At 36.9% G+C, this 21,486-nt stretch overlaps 2 protein-coding genes across 7 annotated transcripts in view; one reads left to right on the top strand and one right to left on the bottom strand.

Moving 5' to 3' along the window:
* The window catches only part of LOC129004284 (Ca(2+)/calmodulin-responsive adenylate cyclase-like), a 63,011-nt gene that overhangs the window by 16,662 nt on the left and 24,863 nt on the right, over positions 1–21,486 (top strand). For 4 of the 6 annotated variants that reach the window (XM_054432808.1, XM_054432812.1, XM_054432807.1 and 1 more), the window contains exons 9-17: positions 228–372; positions 3,410–3,592; positions 7,842–7,937; positions 9,638–9,661; positions 10,838–11,023; positions 13,519–13,665; positions 13,945–14,194; positions 14,454–14,592; positions 15,009–15,129. In XM_054432808.1, coding sequence (XP_054288783.1) covers positions 228–372; positions 3,410–3,592; positions 7,842–7,937; positions 9,638–9,661; positions 10,838–11,023; positions 13,519–13,665; positions 13,945–14,194; positions 14,454–14,592; positions 15,009–15,129 — 1,291 coding nt within the window. The remainder of the gene's footprint in view (positions 1–227; positions 373–3,409; positions 3,593–7,841; positions 7,938–9,637; positions 9,662–10,837; positions 11,024–13,518; positions 13,666–13,944; positions 14,195–14,453; positions 14,593–15,008; positions 15,130–21,486) is intronic. The other 2 variants (XM_054432810.1, XM_054432811.1) reach the window with 2 other exon arrangements.
* LOC129004285 (uncharacterized) lies at positions 16,864–18,219 on the bottom strand. The gene has a single exon (XM_054432814.1). The coding sequence runs from the start codon at positions 18,056–18,058 to the stop codon at positions 16,868–16,870; it is 1,191 nt and encodes a 396-aa protein (XP_054288789.1). The 5' UTR covers positions 18,059–18,219; the 3' UTR covers positions 16,864–16,867.

Raw genomic sequence — 21,486 nt, 5'->3', positions numbered from 1 at the left:
TTTTACGTAAATGGCAGTGCAAAATCTTTCCTTGGTAGCATACTCATACAAACATACTCATTAGACAAATAATTAATGGTGCAATTTTAAAAATTGTAATCTCTTTTGGAGCCCTTATTTGGAAAAGGATGAAAATATTCACTCTGCATTTTGTCTCTGAAACCTTCTACACACTTTAGCAGCCTACGTTCTTTTGCTCTTATTTTATCCACATCTATGTTCTACAGGAGGGTACACATCACCCAGGCCTCCCTGGACTGTCTGGGAGGAGAGTATGAGGTAGAGCCGGGCCATGGCGCAACACGCAACCAGTACCTGCGTGACAACAACGTCACAACATACTTCATCGTGCCTCCCGCGCGACGGAGAAAGGTTAACATGCATGCCAAGTCGCATTACACGCTGTAAAAGCCAAACACAGAATTTCAACAATAGTTTCTCAGTTATGTTTTAATTATGTAGGCCTAACTTATTTTAGTCATTTTTACTTATTCTTGTTGGTCATCAGTTCTTCATTTTATTTTTGAAAAAGATTGTAATGTTTGAATAATCAAAGGTATCTTACAAATATTGGGTCAAGTATTTCAGAAACTGGGAAATCATTTTTAAGTTAAAATAAATCAGTATGAAGTTCTGGGTTGACTTTTCATCAAAACAATTTCATCATTAAGCTTCTTTCATTAACAGCTTCACAAATACTTACCACATACTGTATTTGGATTATTATGTACAAGGATAGGGATCAGCTTGCTTACCTGGTAGATCGAGTCCAGATTAGCTTTGATTACACATAAAACACATGACACAACACAGAAAAACTTAATATTTCGTCCCAGTTAGGGACTTCATCAGAAGGGAGAAGAAAGAAAACTGGCTTACAGTTCAAATTCAAAAGTTAAAAAACTCTGTCAAGCTCAATATATAGGCCTAACCACCCAAACTCTTAGAAAAAAGATGAATGGACATAGACAGGATGTTAAAACAAACAAATACAAACCCATTGTTAAGTTTTTCTGTGTTGTGTCATGTGTTTTATGTGTAATCAAGGCTAATCTGGACTCTATCTACCAGATAAGCTAGCTGATCCCTATCCTTGTACATAATAATCCTAATCAGCCAATTGGCCTTTCCTTAACTCCTAACACATACTGTGTTTGAAATTATTACTTATTTTATAGCAGGCTGCATTTATGTTGCCTTACTGTAATGTTTTTTCTTTGAGTATGCTCTGTTTAGTTTGATTTTATGAATGTGATTTTGTGTTATTTATACAGTAGAACTCCCAACTGTGCGAATAAATTGAGACTAGACTTTATAAGTTTAAAAGTGTGTTTAGCTAGTCAATCACTCAAAATCAAAACCATTTGAAATACACTTCACTTCTATCTCCTATGTGTTTGAAACCTTCCGTTGTACCTGTCTTAGTTTTAATATCCACAATTTAGTATGTTTCTGCCTTAATGTTTTTAAACAGACAAACGAGCTTGAATTGTTTGAGTTCTACTGTGCGCTTCTTGTTTGAAATACTGACTATCATATAGGGCTGTCAAATATTTGAAAGAGTTTATTAAATGGCAATGTTCCATTGTTTGATTATGCTTTTAAATTATTTCCAAATTAAATTTAATCTGTCACCCTTCCGTGTACTCTCTAAGATAATATAATGTGAATAACATGTTTTAAAAGAATAACATGTACAAGTCTAAGGCTTAATCCAATATTGTATTGAAATATGCCTTAAAAGAATAGTCAGTTTTTTAGGCAAAGTTTAGTAATTTCTTGTCTAAGCTTATTACTTTGTGTTGTGTTGTGTATGTTATTACTTTTATTCGTTGGCTACCTATGTTTGTGTCATATAGGAATGTTTTATTTGTTTAAGGCAGTTTATTCTTTTTACCATCTTGAGCAATTAAAAAATCATGCTTCGCACAAGTGGTAGATGTTTAGCAATTTTTTAGCCAACTTAATTTTGTTTTGACAATTTTCACGATTCCGCCTCATGACTCATTCAATGTTTCACCAATTCATTTATGGTGTCGTCATTGTTAAACTTATCGGTATTGCATTGTTTAATGTATTTATTTCAGGTTTTTAATTTGTTTTCATTTGATAATTTGCTTTGTAGAAGTAGAACTTTAATTGTGACTAATAAAATCAACTGTGCAATAGAAGTATCAAGTTAACTTTTCAAAAGTAAAATTGCAAAACTATCTGTTTCTGAAAAGTCATGGACAGTCAACATTATTAGAGAAAATTAGTTAATTATAAGATTTGTATTCAAGTAAATTTGCAAGAAATTTATGAGAATTTAAATGACCGACATTTTCATTGTTTCCTAACCATCCTATCTGAGAAAACTTTAGTTAATAACCAATTATCATTAAAATAAAGAAGTTAATTGACTTTAAAATTAGCTTACCAAGACATTTTCTTTTCCAAACAAGGAAAAGATAGTAAACGTACCATAGATACAATATTTTTCTAGATATATTCTATAAAAACAAAAAAAATCATCTTTTTTTCTTGAAATATGAAAAAGATGTTTCTAATACACAATTTAATACATTACAATACAATTTATAGTATTTAAATACGATCAGGAGGCTAAAACTCTATATAATAAATTTATTTTTGACTTGCAAATGAAGATCATAAATCATTTCAAATTATTCTACCCGTTATTAAATCAGGGCAATAATAGTAATAATGGACCGCATTTAAAAAAAAATTTTTGGTAAATTAGCCTATGAACACAAACTTCATCCTTACTGTGTACTCTTCCTTAACTATCGGTGTTTTCTCTAAAGTTGGGTTTTAACTACTTTTAAATCAAAACTCACAGTTAATGACCTTTTTGTGTGGTATTTATTATGTAGTTCTTAGTTGTTGCTGACAAGTTTTTAATCCACTTTCTTCAAAGTAAACACACTCGCAGATTGTAAGTACTGTAGAACATTTTAAGTGATTTGACAATCCCTTCTAAATCTGTGTGTGCTTATTAGTTGCTGATATTTAAGTAGAATGATCAATTGTTTACTTAACATCTTACAACAAAGTAGTTCAGTCCACTCTCAAAAAACATTTGTGAAAAATATAAAGTTAACAACGCTCAGATAAAAATTTAAGTCTCACTTCAATAGCAAAGAGATCTATATTGGATATATTTTTCTACAACTCATTCAATAATAATCTTCATAACTACGAGTACAAAATATTGTAATTTACAATTTAATATTTTTCCTCTATTCTCACTCAGTGATGAATACCAGACTCGAGAGCTTCCCCTCTTTATCTGTTTCTCAAAATTTCTGAAAACCAAATTCTAAGACAAGATTGAACGGACACAAACATGCGTAGTCGACGAGCAAGTGGTTGTCCGTTGTCTAACATTGTTGCGTCTGTTGTCTAGCCGTTGTTGTTCAACACCCTACAGGTGCGGTCGGCGCTGGGAGCTGCACAAAGACGCAAGTTGTCGTTCAAGAATGTCTCCAGTGTTGTGGTGCAACTGCTCCACAGCATCAAGTACTCCGTCGAGGTCCCTTTCTCCAACATTGCGACTGGGGCGGAGATCAAGTCCAACGCAGCCCGAAAGGTAGATATTTTTTTGGTAAAGTTTAATCTTCTTAGGACTTCTCACACATCATATCATGAATGCAAAAACAAATTTTTTTTCTGTTCCCTTATAAGAAACAACTTAAAAAAAAAAAAAAAACAGAAATAATATTTCTACTTTTAGATAGTCTATCAAATTCTTTTTATAACTTATGATGTATTTTTTTAAACCTGTGTAAATATTTCTTGGAAATGTAACTTACTGTTGTCTATTATAATGTTACAAATTTTATGCTATGTGGATTCAAAGGTTCTCAAGTTTTACACAGTTTATTTTGTCAGCTGTTGAGAACCTTGTAACCAGAAATCAATTAATTGCGGGATAAACTAATGATATCAATTGAATGAATGAATGAATGAATAAAGTGCTTTATTTTAACATAAACATTCCTCTCATAACATAAGCATGATATCAATTGTTTTAAACAATTAAACTTGATTGAACATAGAAGTTTTAAACTGGTTCTGTAAAATTAAAATACAGTACTCTCGACTATCCGAGCCTCGGTGAACCGAGCCCTCGGGTTATCCAAGGTTGTTTCTGGCCTAAATATATATATTTATTTTCAGTAGCTACGTTATTTGGAAAAAAGGTTTCACCAAAATTACATATTATAATTTTTCATTCGTTATGTGTTGTTTGAAAACACATTTCACAATAAGATACCGTAACCATAACCTCAAAATCTAAGACACCTCCGTGTTATCCGAGATTCTCGGTAACCGAGGTGGTCTGGGTCCCAACAACCTCAGTTAATTGGGAGTACTATGTAACTACAGCTACATAGATACATAGTACATAGTACAGCTAATGGATGTACTATGTTGACAGTTGAAACATATTTAGACAATGTAACAAGATTTTAATTGAGTATTGCCAGTGAAAAGTATTTGAGTTTCCAGTTTTGAGTTCAATTTTTTTCATGTATTTTTATATAAGCAGTAAATAGGTTCACAGTCATAATTTTACTATTTTGTACATTTTAGTAACAATTTAGTGAGGCTACTATATTGTCCCGAGTTGAGTTAGAAATCTCTATGTTATCAGTGTCTTAAAAATATCTTAAAAATTGCATGTGTTGCACATATCGTAGGAGGATTTTTTTGAAACAAACAATTAAGGAGTGTCTTTGTTATAATGCCTAAATGTTTATATTTTTTGTATGTGTTTAATTGTTGTATGTCATCAAGTGTTTCATGTCAACTGTTTGTATGTTGTTTAGAAAAAGTCAAATGTTGTTTTAAATATATGTTGTATGCATGGTTGAGAACTGGGTCTTTACATATGGTTTCTTTCAAACGATCTTTTCACTTAAGTTTTTACTAAGAATATATTGTTATTAACTCTAATGATTGTTAAAAAGTACTTTTAATGATTTAGCAAATTTTCTTCTTCATAATTTTAAATTTTATAATAATACAGGTTGTAATGTGTAACGTTCAAGCAATCTTTTCCAATTTTGTTCCCTCAAATCCATTGTTTCATGGACAAAATTAAATTTAAAATCTGTTTTTATTAACCTGTTCATTTAAATGCTGGGCTTGATTTGAGAATGTAAGTTTGATTTTTATCGAGTCTTAGAGTATTTGGTGGGTTTATGACATGTAATATATTTTCTATTTGTTATTAACTACACAGCACTATGCCTTAGTTGCATTTATTGATTGGATCACCCATTGTAGATTTCATTTAGCATTGTTAATCTCGATGTTGTCTTTGTTGTTGTATGTTTTGATGTTCACACCATTTTTATTATTAACACCGTCTGTTCCTCCTCGTTTATCCTTGGTAGCAAACTATGTTGCCTTTGATGTTGTCCTATCCATGGTAAACGTTGGATTGTTGTTTAAGAACATTTTCATCCCTCAAGATATCCAATGCAGATCAGTATTATTTTTTTCATTTACAATTTATCAATCCTACTATTTGTTCCTGATGTAGGTTGTTGGTTGTTGGTAGTTGGCTGTGTTGTGTTGCATGTTGATGTTGTTGGTTGTTTGTTGTAGGATGCGGTAAGTGAATGCACCCCACACACATTGACTGCACCACAGGCAAGTAATGTCCACTTCACATACCCTACACATAGAGTAATCACATAGACTTCATAGATATTTAGGCCCCAATACTTAGTAAAAGTCTATTTACAATGTAAGTACACTACTTGGTTGAGGTCTGCTGGTCCTCGTGTTGGATCGGGCCAATAGTTTGGGTGAGGGAACAGAGTTGGAAATAATTAATAAAATTATAAATCGGGTAGAGCCAAGCTTTTATTTTTTGATCGCATAGGGAGTTTTGTGAAGGTTCACAAGATTTGAAGTTCACAAAGATTTGTGATCGAAAATTGTCAATTTCGCAGTGATTGCAGAAGAGGTTCACAGCTTTGTCTACTGTGGGAGATCTTCACAATTTCGCTGCAAATTCGGAAGAGGTTTACAATTTTGCCCTGACCACAGAGAATGATCACGATTTTGCTGCAAATATGGAAGAGGTTCTCGACTTTAATATGTCTGCAGAAGACAATTACGATTTCACTGTGACTGCAAAATATGTTTAGGATTTTGCGATGACTGAGACGTTCCTGTTTTCGTTATGACTGAGGAAGATGTTCACGATTTTGTCGTGCCCCTAGATGTTCTTGATTTCACTGTGACAATAAAAAGATTCACGGTTTGGTTGTTACCACAGAAATTAATGTAGCCTACTATATTGTTACATTAAAATTAATATATATATCGAGTTTTTACTTCACCCGACCCAAATTAAAAAGTCAGGCCCGCAGACCTCTACTATTTCAATAGTTTTAGTTCAAGGTATAATAGTTCTAAAAATCTGAATTTGTTTTTGAATATTTAAAGGGAAATCGATTTTTTTTCATTCTGGTAATTTATTATTGTTATAGTTCATTGAGGAACCAAGTTGTATTTAGATCAACATCAATTTCTCATCGGGAGTTTAGTATGATAATTATTATTGAATTCTTTATATTTGACGTAAATTACAAAACCAAATGTATTACTGTAGGAAAACATTCAATTCCTCAAGAGAATCTTGTGACAATTTAAGTCTCTTGAGAAATTGTTTGAAACAATCATAGTTAAACTATACTTAACAAAAATGTATGGTTCATTAATGTTACAACAGAATTTTTTTTTACTTTGTACTATTTAAATGATTATTCTAGGCTATTTTATTTTTTCATGTATGTCATAGTGATTTGTTTTATCCTTTATTGTATATTGTTTTATAATTTTGAAATAAAGTATCCCATTTCTCACGTTATTGAAATTACGTTATGATGTCTCTTGAGTGAACTTTATTTTGCTCTTTTTTAAGCTTAATTTGAAAAATAAAAATAAACTATTTGAATTACATGTACAAACATTTTATCCAGTGGAATTGGAATCAGTTCAGACTATTGATCTTGGTAGCATGTAGGTAGGCAAGTTGAGTGTTTTAGCATCTTAAAGTTTGGCTGAGATGTTAGTTAAGAAATAAGTCATAAGTGTATTTCCATTTTTAACAGTCCCAACTGTATTTTAAGTTAGAGTTTAAAACTCATCTATAACAATTATTAAACATCAGTAAACTAAACCAGTTAGGTCATGGTTATAATCAAGCACTTTAAATAAAGTGAGTAAATATTTAGTCATTTATCACACACAAATTTAGAGATTTAGTAGCATCAGCGTCTTATCACAGCATGAAACCAGTAGGCTTAAACACCTTAAAGAACTCACTAAAAGATCACACTAGTGACATTCAAATCTTCAAATTCTCTTCATCTCAAGAGAAGATTCAAATCCTAGATTTGAAAATACATTTTTAAATCACATATTTCGTTACCATTCTGAAAATCGGGCAATTTTTTGAAGTAACTTTTGTGGGATTTAAATAATTTAGGATGTGTGATTGCTATGATTGTGGTAGATGATCACAATGCCAAGTTAATTGCAACACTAATGGATATTGCTGTGATTGCAAGATATTATCACAGTATTGCAACGTTTCTTGTGTAAATTTGTAAAATCCATTTTCTTTTTTTTTTTTATAAAGTAATCAATGACAATATTTTCACACACAACGGATTTGAGATCCAGAACTCGATTTTTCCATGATTCAGATTCTATAACATACTACACGACACCATTGAGGACTAAAGTAGATGATAAAACACAGACAAGAGACAGAGGTAGGTGGAACTGTAGATTGCATTGTACGTGACTTACAGGTGCTAGACCTACAGAGAGCGCTGCACGCAGACCCAGCTAGTGCGGCCGGTCACGCGTATCACGACTCTCTCACTCTACGTGACATCACAGCCAAGGTAACTCACCCTGCGTGACTCACCACACTGCATGAGCAACAGAGTTACAATAGGAGGAGAATGCGATGCGTTTCATTGTAGAGTGGCATGAGATAATATGAATGTTTACACTTAGTACAAAAACAAGCATGTTTTAGGCTATTGAGAGGTATAAAATGCACATTTTCTACACTGATGTAAGCCTTAGCTAGTGAAATCTTTGCATGTACAACATAGGGAATATTTTACCTATCTTCCAGAGTTTTTCTTTCTATAAATATTTGATTTTTTTAATTTAACTGAATTGTTGATCATTTGAATGATGTTTGTAGATAATTTGGTTTATTAGTTGGCTATGCTAAGGTTTTTTGTAGCCTTGAATATTAATTTTTCAAAATCGTTAACAGATTTCTTTCAGTTCTCATCAATAGGTCAACTGCTACACAATTTACAGAATACAAATCAATTTGTGGCAAAATATGTTAGTGAATTTCCAGAAGTTCCCTACACCGTAAATAAATGTATTGCTCATGTTAGCTAAACTTACTACTTACTAAACTAAACTGTTAGCATTGACTTTGATCTCTAGTAGACTTCTCAAGGTATTAAAAACCTGAATCCTGCAAGATTATGTTTCATGTCCGGTTACGTTTGAGTATTGATTTTGAATTTTTTATTATATTTATGGACAAATTTAAGTTGTACACTTTGAACTTAACTTGTTTATTACAAACAGTAGTTATAAGTAGCCAGTTTGGTTTAGTCAATAAGAGGTGAGGTTGGAAGAGTAAGAAATAACTTGTAAAACACACACAAAAAACACTAAGACAAAAACGTTGCTTTAAATGTCCTTCGACTCTTTAAAAGATGATAAATTTATAAGGGAGTGCGTTTCATTTTCTGTCTAGGTTCAATCTTGGAGCTTTACATTATTAAATGTTTCAACTATGAGAATAATTAGAAAAAACCCATATTTTATTTACTTTAAGAATAAAAAACCGAGTGCTTAATAAATATGTTAATATTATGTTAGTCAAGTCAAGTCAACTTAGATCTAGTATTTTGAACATGGTTAATATGGCTGAGAATTGTTTTTTTCACATGGCATGCATTTTGTGTGGCTCCACTTTTTATTTCACTGTTTTTAGTGGTTTACTTGTTCAACTGTTGTGATCTTCACCATGTGTTGATTGAATGTTGCACAATTTTCAGTGTTTCAGTTAATACTCCGTTCACTAAATTTAGGCGTTTTGAGGGGGAAGCGATTCCATCCGCTCCAGCTGACTTTACCTTTAAAATAATTGTCAACAGCTAAACAGCTGATGTATAGATTAAGCTAAAAAAGGTGGTGGGGGAACCCGGGAAACCTTCCCTTCAAACCGCCTAAATTTTGTGAACGGACTAGTATAACATATGTTGAATAACAAGGATAAGTTGTATTACTCCATTAACATTTTGAGTTATTGTTTTTCTTTTTAATCCTTCATTATAAAATTTATGTGTGATATTACTAATATTACTTTGTTTACACTTTCGGTTGTCAGCATTATATTGCCATCCACTCTTAAATTTCCTTTTTATTTAATTTGTTGAATATAAATAATGTAATTCATTTAACTTTACATTTAATGATTTCTATAGCAATACTGTGTCGTGGGCCTAACATAATATTTGTCGGTTACTTAATACTTGTGTGAGTTAATAATAGTTTTTATTTACAGGAAGAAACAAATAAGCCATTTCTTGTAAGTCTTGGTTGAGATATTGCTTTCTTGCATAGGATAGACAATTGCATTTGTTATTTTCTCAAGACTTTTCAATTACATTAGAACAGTTATAAGGCATTAGAGGTAGATATTTAACAAGATGGTGTTATCGTTTATTTGCTTACTAATTCGGGTATGGTGTCTTGCTAGTGATTTCATCGGGTGTGGTTTCTTTTTATTATAGTAATTTTAGCAATAACATGATTTAGACTAGATTTAATTTTTACCATGAGTGGTTGAGAAATACAATGAAAATTCCTCAGTTGCAGCAACCATAACGTTTATAGGTTGATTTACACAATTTTTTTAAAGCCAGTCTATAATAAAAAAGATTACACTTTGATTCATGCCCTTTATAAACTACAAGGACATTCTAAATAGTTTTTTAATACTGTGATATTTAAAAAACTACAATAAATAAAGAATCATTCCAAGTATAAGAAAAATGCATCCTTAATCCTTATACAAACAATGTGTGTGGAAAAAATGCTTGAGTATTATATGCAAGGCGATGGAAATGTATACTAATGTCGGCATTAACCATTCCATTAATTTTACACATTAATTTTTTGCAAAAGAAAAATAAAATGTGAGGCAATTTCAAAAGGAGAATTTTTTTTGTCAGGACAAGCTTAACCTCGTTATAACCCTGACTGTTGCACTTAAAATTGGTCAGGAGGCTGTACTAAAAGGATGAGTAAATTCTTAAATTGTAAAGATTCACCCAAATAAACCCATAAAAAATGCTGCATTTATAAATAATTTTACGGGTAAATGTTTTTGTCATGAATTAGAGTGGCTTTGAGGGTTGCAGTTTGAAACATATTTTATTTGTCATTTGTCAATGTTGGTTTCAGTGTTGGAATGATACATCTGTAATATAGCACCATGATCACTTAAGCCATTAAAGATGTTAAATTATATTTTATTTTTGGTTTGGTTAATTCATTGTTATTTTACCTCTTGTCAATTGTTAAAGTTAGTTGTTTAGCTAACATTACAATTACACTCTATTCGTATATGTATTTTATTTACGTTCATTCTGTTTTTTAATTTCAACTACTTAATTTTTTGCTATGAAATGAAATCTTCAAGTGTAGAGGAATAGTTTCTTTTGACATTTACACAAGGTATTAACAACCAATTGTGTTGCAGAACAAAGTGACGGACAAATTCAAGCGACCTTTCAAGAAGCGACATTCGAGTGTTTACCATCAACCTAGCAACCGAGTCAACAAGTACCTGAGTCAAGCCATCGAGGCTCGCAGTGTCGACCGAGAGAAGAGCAACCATGTCAACCTGGTCACACTGTGCTTTAAGGATAAAGAGAAAGAGAATCAGGTATACCAACTGGTGTAGTGGAGTATCAGTAGCTAAAAACCTTTCAAAATTTGTGAGTGTTAATTATATTTCACATTGTTAAGAGATTTGTTTTATTTTGTTTGGCATTCTTTGTTGGTGTAAAAATACCTAATTAACTGTGTATAACTATAATTCAACTATCTGCACAAGAGAATATTAAATAATTGTTGCATCGTGCAAACTTAAAACTTGAAGAATTTTACTCTTGTGTTACAAAATGGGGTTTAAATAATTTCAGGTGACAAGAATGTTGGAATATTATCTTAATCGTTAATCTTGTTGTTCCGGTGATCACTGAGGTTGCCATGGTGGCGAGAGATGATCTTGCCATCTATGATTGTAGTATTACGTTGCTATGATGTATACAAACTACACAAAAGTATGGTGTTGCAAGTAAATAGTGCTCCTTCACTTGTAACTAGTGATGGTCGGATCCGGATATCGGACCACCGGATCCGCCGGATCCGAGCTAGAACCGGCACCGGATCGGATCCAAAAAATTCCGGATCTTGGGCTGGATCCGGTTTTGATGGATCCGATTTTTTCAAATTTTTCCCCGATTTTTTCCCAACACAAAGCTGTCTGTATCACTGTACAACCCCGATTTTTTTATCAACACAAAGCTGTCTGTATCACTGTACAACCCCGATTTTTTACTAACACAAAAAGCTGTCTGTATCACTGTACAACACCGATTTTTTTAACTAACACAAAGCTGTCTGTATCACTGTACAACACCGATTTTTTTACTAACACAAAGCTGTCTGTATCACTGTACAACCCCGATTTTTTTACTAACACAAAGCTGTTTGTATCACTGTACAACACCGATTTTTTTACTAACACAAAGCTGTCTGTATCACTCTACAACCCCGATTTTTTTACTAACACAAAGCTGTCTGTATCACTGTACAACACCGATTTTTTTACCAACACAAAGCTGTCTGTTTCATTCTACAACCCCGAATGTTTTTACTAGCACAAAGCTGTCTGTATCACTGTACAACCCCGATTTGTTTACTAAACACAAAGCTGTCTGTATCACTGTACAACCCCGATTTTTTTACCAACACAAAGCTGTCTGTTTCACTCTACAACCCCGATTTTTTACTAACAAAAAAAGCTGCCTGTATCACTCTACAACCCCGATTTTTTCCTGATTTTTTTACTAACACAAAGCTGTCTGTATCACTCTACAACCCCGAATGTTTTTACTAGCACAAAGCTGTCTGTATCACTGTACAACCCCGATTTTTTTGCCAACACAAAGCTGTCTGTATCACTGTACAACACCGATTTTTTTACTAAACACAAAGCTGTCTGTATCACTGTACAACACCGAATTTTTACCAACACTAGGCTGTCTGTATCACTGTACAACCCCGATTTTTTACTAACACAAAAAGCTGTCTGTATCACTGTACAACCCCGATTTTTTTACCAACACAAAGCTGTCTGTTTCACTCTACAACCCCGATTTTTTACTAACACAAAGCTGTCTGTATTCATGTACAAGCCCGGTTTTTCCCCGAGTGTTTGTCTCTTGATGCAAACAACTTATATGGCAAGGCCATGTCTCGATGTTTGTATCTAGATGCAAATAACTTGTATGGCAAGGCCATGTCTCAGTGCTTGCCTCTTGATGCAAATAACTTATATGGCAATGCCATGTCTCAGCGTTTGTCTCTTGATGCAAATAACTTAAATGGCAAGGCCATGTCTCAGTGTTTGTCTTTTGATGCAAATAACTTATATGGCAAGGCCATGACTCAGTATTTGTCTCTTGATGCAAATAACTTATATGGCAAGGTTATGACTCAGTGTTTGTCTTTTGACGCAAATAACTTATATGGCAAGGCCATGTCTCAGTGTTTGTCTCTTAATTCAAATAACTTACATGGCAAGGTCATGTCTTAGTGTTTGTCTCTTGGTGCAAATAACTTATATGTTTCAGTGTTTGTCTCTTGATACAAATAAATAACATACCACAATGGCATGTATCGTTCCGAACTGAATCTGACCCGATTTTTCGGATATCTTCACACCTCTAGTTTTTAGTTTTGTACCTGGATAATAAGCTAACGGCCTATAATTTCGTCTCAAAAATATCCCGTTATTATTTTAATCTCAACCGATGCTTCGTGATAAAAAATAATAAAAGTATGATTTAAATTGGCATTCTGTTAGTTACGTTTTTTTTTTTAACCCGCCCTTATGACAGTGTGTATCTGGATCCGAAGATCCGAAGATCCGGATCCAAATTTTTCAAGATCCGGATCCGGTACCGACATTTTCTTGGATCCGCCCATCACTACTTGTAACCATGTTAGACATGTTTTTAAACATTTTATATAAAATCCATAAGAGCAAACCGGTTGCAAAACACAGTAATTATGAAATTCAATTGGTACATTTTTTAAGTTCAGAGTCAAATTTAAAATTCCTAAGAATTTGTTATGTTTTTGCTGTTTCAGTACCACACTGATGTAGATGGAGGATTCAGCAGCTCTCTGGCCCTCAGTTTGATGCTGCTGCTGTTGATTGGAGGACTGCAGGCTGTGATATTACCTCGTACCATCATACTGTTGTTGCTGTTCCTTACTGCCTTTATTTGGATCTCGGTAAGTGATCAATCTATTATAATCAACTGATATTTTATAACTCAAGTACAGGGATATGTCAAACTCTATTACACGCTTACTTGGTAGTATGGAGCTCCCATAAGCCATGCGTGTCAAGCTGCAGTTTCAGCGACACTAGTCAGCCTGAAACATAAGGACCTACAAAATCCTACCAAACCACAAGGGATATGTATTTAGGAATAAACAAAACAAGAGTTGTCAATGAAAGAAAAAACATTCAAACCCATTAACTTGTGATGTTCCTGTTTTCTCCACCAGGTGGTGTTGATGCTGCTGCTGGCTGTGAGACTGAGGTGGATCCTGTGTGATATATCTCACAGTTTCTCCTTGAGGCTGGCTATCACAGTGTTCACCATTGTGTTGGTGTACACAGTCGCTCAGGTCAACGTGTTCACGTGTCGCACAGACACACCGTGTGTCCCACTCAACACTACACTACTCAACGGAGTTACCAGCGACCACCGTGCCTGCCCTCTCCCCCACTACATCGTTATATCCTGTTGTTTAGGTATGTATAATGTATGAAGTCCTTCATTTTGTAAACCTTCATAATTTTCCTTGATAAATTAATCCTTCCTCTATTTAGCAATAGTATTTTGAATTACTATACATAACAGGGGAGGGAGTAGGGTAACTATCTACATCATCATTACTCAATGCTCTAAAAGTCTAGAATTGTGACTGTGCATCGTTCATAGAATTGCATCACCGTAATTACTCATCCTTGACTAATTATCTAAAGGAGTTGTGTTTTTCTGTCTTGTCAGGTTACCTAGCTGTGGCTATCTTCCTGAGGCTGCCCATCCTCATCAAGTGTGGCCTGCTGGCTCTCATGGCCACTGTCTACATTCTGCTGATAGAGCTGAGCCATGCCAACGTCTTCCACTGTTTCGACATCAGAGTGCAGTTAGTATTGAATTAGCATATGGCATAACGAGATCTAGAATTAGTACTGGTTGTCAAAGGAGTACTAGTAAAAATAGCAAGAGAAAGGAGAACAAAGAGTATTTCTCACCAAGGGCAAATTACAGTATTAATATATCTTTTGTCACTCTTATTGTAGGAGAAAAAGATGGGTCTAACAAATATCAGATTTTATTCTCAAATGCACAAGTGTATTTTAAAGCTAATTCTATGAGATTTGCTGGATTTCAAATTCAACAGATGACAAATAGTAATCAATATTTTATTACATGCTGGTTCCACTCTCCTGTGGGCGATGCGCTCTGCTTGTTAAATATTTCCAAACCACCATTACCCACTTTTTAGTGCAATTTCTCACCAGTTTGAAACCTCATCACTAATGCAGTCTTGTATTGCAGGAGTGCGGTGCCGGTTCATCTAATAGCTGTAGTGCAGGTGCTCATGTTGTTGTTGGCTGTGATAATACACGGAAGACAGGTGGAGTGGACAGCTCGTCTGGACTTTCTGTGGCAGATACAGGTAAGCCTACAACACCTGCCTTGTATATCAATTATTTAAGATGAGGACGCAATTATGTGCATATTTCAACCCAAATATGAGTGAAAGATTGTAAGGTGCTACGGCGCGCCGGGGTCACGGCCTTCCTATCTGAGGCCTCTCCCGTACTACGCTCCTCTACCGTATCGCCTTACAAATAAAATGCTCGGAATCGCTCGAGTCGAGCTGGGAACCTCCAAGGTCCTTCCGCTACTCAATTTTGAATCTAACGTCTTTATTGTCTATTAAAGCTCAGAGTGACACCTCACCACAGGGGGTCAACGGTGTCATCACACTCATCATCGCTTTAATGATCACTTTTAAAACAATTGCCAACGCTGGGTGTTCCCGCGTGTCTCGTGCCAGGCTAATTCGCCGGTCTTAATCAAATTAACCGATGCAGTATGCTAATATGTCACCCTAACTGCCAGGCTAACTCGCCGGTCTTTCTAAAGTAAAATTGATTAAATAAACTAAACTAATTCCCTACTGGCCAGGCTAACTCGCCGGTCTTTCTAACATACAACAAATCAAATGAATCAAATAATTCCCTACTTGCCAGGCCAACTCGCCGGTCTTTCTAAAGTCAAATTAATTAATAAACTAAAATAATTCCCTAATGGCCAGGCTAACACGCCGGTCTTTCTACCCTACAACAATTTAATAAAATAAAATAAAACCCTACTTTGCCAGGCTAACTCGCCGGTCTTTCTAAAGTAAAATGATTAATTAACTAAACTAATTCCCTATTGGCCAGGCTGACTCGCCGGTCTTTCTAACCTACAACAGTTTAAATGAAATAAAATAAAATCCTACTTGCCAGGCTAACTCGCCGGTCTTTCTAAGGTAAAAATAATAAAATAAACTAAACTAATTCCCTACTGGCCAGGCTAACACGCCGGTCTTTCTACCTTACAACAATTTAATAAAATAAAATAAAATCCTACTTGCCAGGCTAACTCGCCGGTCTTTCTAAGGTAATAAAATAAACTAAAATAATATTCCCTACTTGCCAGGCTAACTCGCCGGTCTTTCTAAGGTAATAAAATAAACTGAAATAATATTCCCTACTTGCCAGGCTAACTCGCCGGTCTTTCTAAGATAATAAAATAAACTAAAATAATATTCCCTACTGGCCAGGCTAACTCGCCGGTCTTTCTAAGGTAAAATAATTAATAAACCAAAATATCTGAAATATAACTGCAAGGGCTTTACTTCACAAATAGTCTAAATTACACCATAGACTAAGCAACGTTTTATCTATGATTACACTTACAGCACTACTCGACTTGAGAGTAAAGACGGCCAACACCAGAGATACCAACTGGGACTTCAGTTGAGCTTCTTCACTATCTGACTTTGATCGTCTCAATTACTGATTTTCACTGTCTTCAGACGGCCCGCGGCTCTGGTTTTGTCAGCCGCAGGAGTAGCGAGCTCCAGCGGTGATATCACGGACTACTTCCGTGTTCAGCGGCCTCCAGCGGCCGGCGACGTAAGCTACTCGCTGTTATCGGGGTTGACCCTTGTCCCCAAACCAGCCTGTTGTCCGCGCCGCTAACACCTTTTGCTTGCGGTTGTAAATATCAACTTAGAGCTGGTCAAAATTTACAACCGTTACATCCCCTCCTGACTTTGTGGGAACAAAAAAGAAAATCAAGAAAAGAAAAAAAAACTTTTACTTCAAACAAAATAAACCCCAGTATACAAGCAAAACATGTCAATATCGCTGACCCCGTGAAAGATATGCCTTGGCTCGGTTCACATTCATCCGTTGGAAGGATCCATCAGGCATCCACACTTTCACTCTTTTGGGTCGGTATCTGTTCCCCTTCTGGAGCGAGGTATGTGGATTGATAACTATCTTCTGCTTTCCCTCTACGGCCGGTGCATTCATGGCTGTTGTAGGAGGTTCCCTCGCACTTTCAACCTCCTCGTTGGTTTCATCATCCATCTCGACGTCGGAAGTCGTCAGCAACAAACAATCATCGGAATCTTTGGGGTGATCCTCCTTTGGTGGATCCGTAGGTGGTCTCTCGGTGTAAGGAAGGGTGTTGGGAAGATCTTCCCTGGATGTTTTACGGGGTTTACTGAATTCCGGGATCATACGCTTGGATCTTGACATGCGGTTCAGCTCCTTATTGATGTCCTCTAATACTGGGTCACTGGGAATCACCACCTCGAGCTTGGACCCATTGTGGATGAATGTGCGTATCTTCACCAATGGTGTCGTCATCGGGGTGAATCGGATTCGATCGGTGATGGGTGGTTCCAGTAGCCGGAAATCTTCACTTTCAATTTTCCCTCTCCTGATTGCCGCACACATCTGTTTGCGCAACTCCTTAGGACATATCTGGACTGATGTGAGCTTTTCCTTACGTGCGATGATTTCAGCGAAAGCACAGACGAATATACCACAGTCCCACTTGTTTGTTTGTCGAGGGGTATCCGCGGGTGTCCCACAGATTAGCCACTCCACCGGATCAAGTTCTACCTTCTTTGCCTTGGCCTCCTCCTGTAAAAATGCCATCACAACTGTAGCATGCCACGGATAGTTTAGGCCTAGAGAATCGTACGTCGTAATATGATGTGTTTTGGTCCAAACTATGATCACCGACCAGTGGCCGGACTCTCCGATGTCGGGTGCATGTATAGGAAATATCAACAGATCTCTAGAGAAGATATTCGTTCCCTTGGTCCACTTCCTTACTTTTTCATAGTTCCCCCGTTTCCAGGCAGGAAAGAAGTAAGAGTCAAAAGCATATACCATGGGATACGAATCATAGTAGTGGCTTCTCCTTTCTATCAGTCTCAGATATGAATTTACGCAATTATCATTCAATAAGTTGGTTCCGTAGAAACAAGAGGAGTCCTTTGTGGAAGTTTGAATTAGTGGTCTCAAGGCATGCATGTTCTAAGTCACCGTTTCCACCCAGCAAACACGGAACCCTGGACAAAACAAACAATCTACTGGCACAAGCTCAAGCACATGCAATATATTCCCGCCACCAAGCATATTCTTAAATTATCTAACTACTTTGACTAATTTAGGGTCTACTGTTGCAGCTATATTTCAGATTTAGTCTAATGAAATGATTTAAGATCTTTCACGTGTACCGTTATCATCCGGTCTTTTGGCTTGTCTAAATTTCTCACGCGAAACAGATTATACCCTCTCTTTTGGATAATTTCGTAAGGTCCATCGAATTTGGGTGCTAATTTGCTGGAGAACATGTCAACGGCAGAGGATAGCGGATGGCTCCTTACCAAAACTCTTTGCCCTACAGTGAAAGGGTTCTCTCTTCGACGTAGGTTATAATACTTTGCTTGGCGATTGAAGGCTTTTCTTAGGTTGTCTTGACATTTATGATATAGAAGTCTGAACCTCGTCATACGTTCGTTGTGTTGAGTTTCTACTGTACCTGCTTCGCCACTATCACCCAATTCAAACGGCTCCTTATGCAATGCATTCGGCAAACGTAACTCTCGGCCGTAATTCAACATTGCGGGGCTGAACTGTGTCGATTCGTGTACGGCTGTATTAACAGCTAACATAAATTCCTTGAGGTGCATGTCCCAAGTGTTGTGGTTCTCACCAACATATTGTGCAATCATTGTCTTGATCACCCTGTTTTGTCTCTCCGTGGGGTTCCCTTGTGGACTATAGATGGCTGTGTATTGCAGCTGGACATCCCAATCCTTTGCTAGCTTTGCAAACATACTAGCCACGTATTGAGAGCCGTTATCAACAATCAGTGTATCCGGGCTACCATAGCGCAATAGTATGACATCACGGAATTGAGCCGACACATGTTGAGCGGTCGCGCTCCTTAGGGGGATTAATTCAGTCCATTTACTATAATAATCTTGGAATACCAACAGGTACTTGTTACCCTTCTTTGACCTGGGAAAAGGTCCCATCAGGTCAGACGTAACGACTCTCCATGGTCCAAAAGGTTTGCGAAAATGCATTTTTCCGTATGGTTGTTTTTGCTCAACCTTGTATCGTTGACATATTTCGCAACTCGAAACATATTTCTTGATATCCCGGTATAGTCCGGGCCAATAATACCTGGCGGTAATCCTTTTTACCGTCTTCTTATAGCCTAAGTGACCTGAAGTTGCATTATCGTGGTTCTCCTGAAGCACCTTCATTTTTAGGTCTTGTGGAACGCAGAGTTTCCACTCCATACAGGGGTCCGTTAGGTGTAATCCTCTTCTTCCCACTATCCTCTTGTACAGTTTGTCTCCTCTCATGGTAAAGTGCGGGTATCTGTTTGGACTATTAAGTAAGTTTTGACACATAGTGACGTACCATTTCCCTTTCGCACCGGCTTCTTCATCTGGTGTCGTCAAACTATTCCTATCATTGTTGGTCGTCATTGTCGAACAGCCCACTACCGGGTTTCGGGACAGCGCGTCCGCTACCTTGTTTTGTGTGCCTCGGCGGTATTTTATCTCAAAACTGTACTGTTGCAGCTCTAAAATCCACCGGGCTAGTCGGCCTGACGGCTGCTGGAGGTTCATTAACCATTTCAAGGCCTGATGATCCGTAACCGCCACAAAATTATACCCTTCTAGATACGGCCTGAACCTTTTTACAGCCCATACTAGGGCCAGACATTCCAGCTCAGTAACTGTAAATTTCTTTTCATTGATGCTTAGAAGACGACTTGCAAACGATATGACTACTTCCCTCCCATTTACAGTTTGAGTCAGTGATGCTCCCAGGCCTTCTCCTGATGCATCCACCTGGACAGTGAAAGTTTTTGAAAAATCTGGACAGGCCAGGATTGGCGCTGTAGTGAGCTTCTCTTTGAGGCTTCTGAATGCCTCTTCTTGAGGTACTTTCCACTCCCACCGTTGATCCTTCTTAAGTAATTTAGTCAAAGCGGCTGAGGTTCTTGCGAAATCCCCGATGAATCTACGATACCAGCCCGCCATGCCTAAAAAGCTCCTCAGGGTTTTAATGGTCGTTGGTTTGGGGAAATCTACGATGGCACGCACCTTCTCTGGGTCCGTCTGAATACCATACTCGTTGATCACGTGTCCCAAATACTTCAGTTCCTTTTTGCAAAACTGACACTTCTCTAAGTTAATCTGAAGGCCAGCTCCTCGAAGGCGCTCAAACACATCACCTAACAGTTCTAAATGTTCATCAAACGTTGTAGAAACTAGGATTAAGTCGTCCAGATAGGCGAACACTTTAGGATCCAACTCAGGTCCTACGACCTCATCTAATAATCTCTGGAAGGTTGCCCCAGCCGAATGCAGTCCGAACGGCATCACCGTAAACTGGTATAATCCTTTTCCCGGCACCGTAAACGCTGTGAGAGGCCTGCTATCCTCTGTTAGTGGCACCTGCCAGTATCCTTGTTTTAGGTCAAGTGTTGAAATGTATCTTGCCCCCCGTAGCTTGTCCAGTATAGCGTTAATCTGTGGAAGTGGGTAAGCATCTCGTTCAGAATGAGTATTCAACTTCCTCAAGTCCACCGCTACGCGAAACTTTCCCGAAGGCTTCTTTATCATGACGATGGGTGAGCTCCATCCGCTTTTTGAAGGTTCTATAACCCCATCCCTTAGCATATTCTCAATCTCATTATTTAATATGTCTTGCATCATTGGATTTCGCGGATAGTACCTTTGCTTTATTGGCGTCGTACCTGCCTTCAGTTTAATAGAGTGGGATATACGATTGGTTCGTCCCAATTTGTTTCCAAAACGGGGCAACTCTTTCCCTAAAAACTCATCCAGCCTAGCCTGTTCTTCGTCCGTCAAGGCGGACAATGCACATGTCTCCGGACTCTGTACGTCTGTGTCTCCCTGCTTCGCACTCTTTGATCCCCACACTTCATGATCTGTCAGCAACCATCTGTTTTCTTTAATTACATCCATCCCGATTATGAGATCCTGTGATAACGTTGCGACATAAGCAGCGTGGAATTTTACCTCCCTGTCATTTACCGTCCCTTTAAACTCGTATAAGCTCAAAATTTTTGACTCAGATCCATCTGCTAAGAGCATTTTGATCGCAGTGGGACGACCTTGCACCCCTATCTTCTCCAAATGTTCAGCCAATTCCTTGCCAATTACAGATACCATAGCCCCTGTGTCTATCAATGCGTTCACCGGTTTTTCTTTTACATTAATTTGTATATATGGTCTATCATCGTTACAGAGTACATTCTTTACGTACAGACCCCTGGTCGCTTTGATCGTATTCAACCATGTATTCCACTCGGTGGAGGTCGTGCGACTTCGGTTTTGGGGGTGCTCGTTCGACCTCCTATTTGTGGAGCACCCGATCCGTTTCCCGACCTACACTCGCAGGTTGACGTC

This window comes from Macrosteles quadrilineatus, unplaced genomic scaffold (assembly GCF_028750875.1).
Source record: "Macrosteles quadrilineatus isolate MER2022 unplaced genomic scaffold, UCM_ALF_1.0 Scaffold_9__3_contigs__length_116548681, whole genome shotgun sequence".
In the NCBI taxonomy this organism is placed as follows: domain Eukaryota; kingdom Metazoa; phylum Arthropoda; class Insecta; order Hemiptera; family Cicadellidae; genus Macrosteles; species Macrosteles quadrilineatus.
Note: the sequence above shows the minus strand (reverse complement) of the source record. Positions and strands in the feature narration are given on the sequence as shown.

Excerpts from the sequence above, each read along its gene's own strand:
- LOC129004285 (XM_054432814.1), bottom strand. The coding sequence starts at position 18,058 with ATGCATGCCTTGAGACCACTAATTCAAACTTCCACAAAGGACTCCTCT.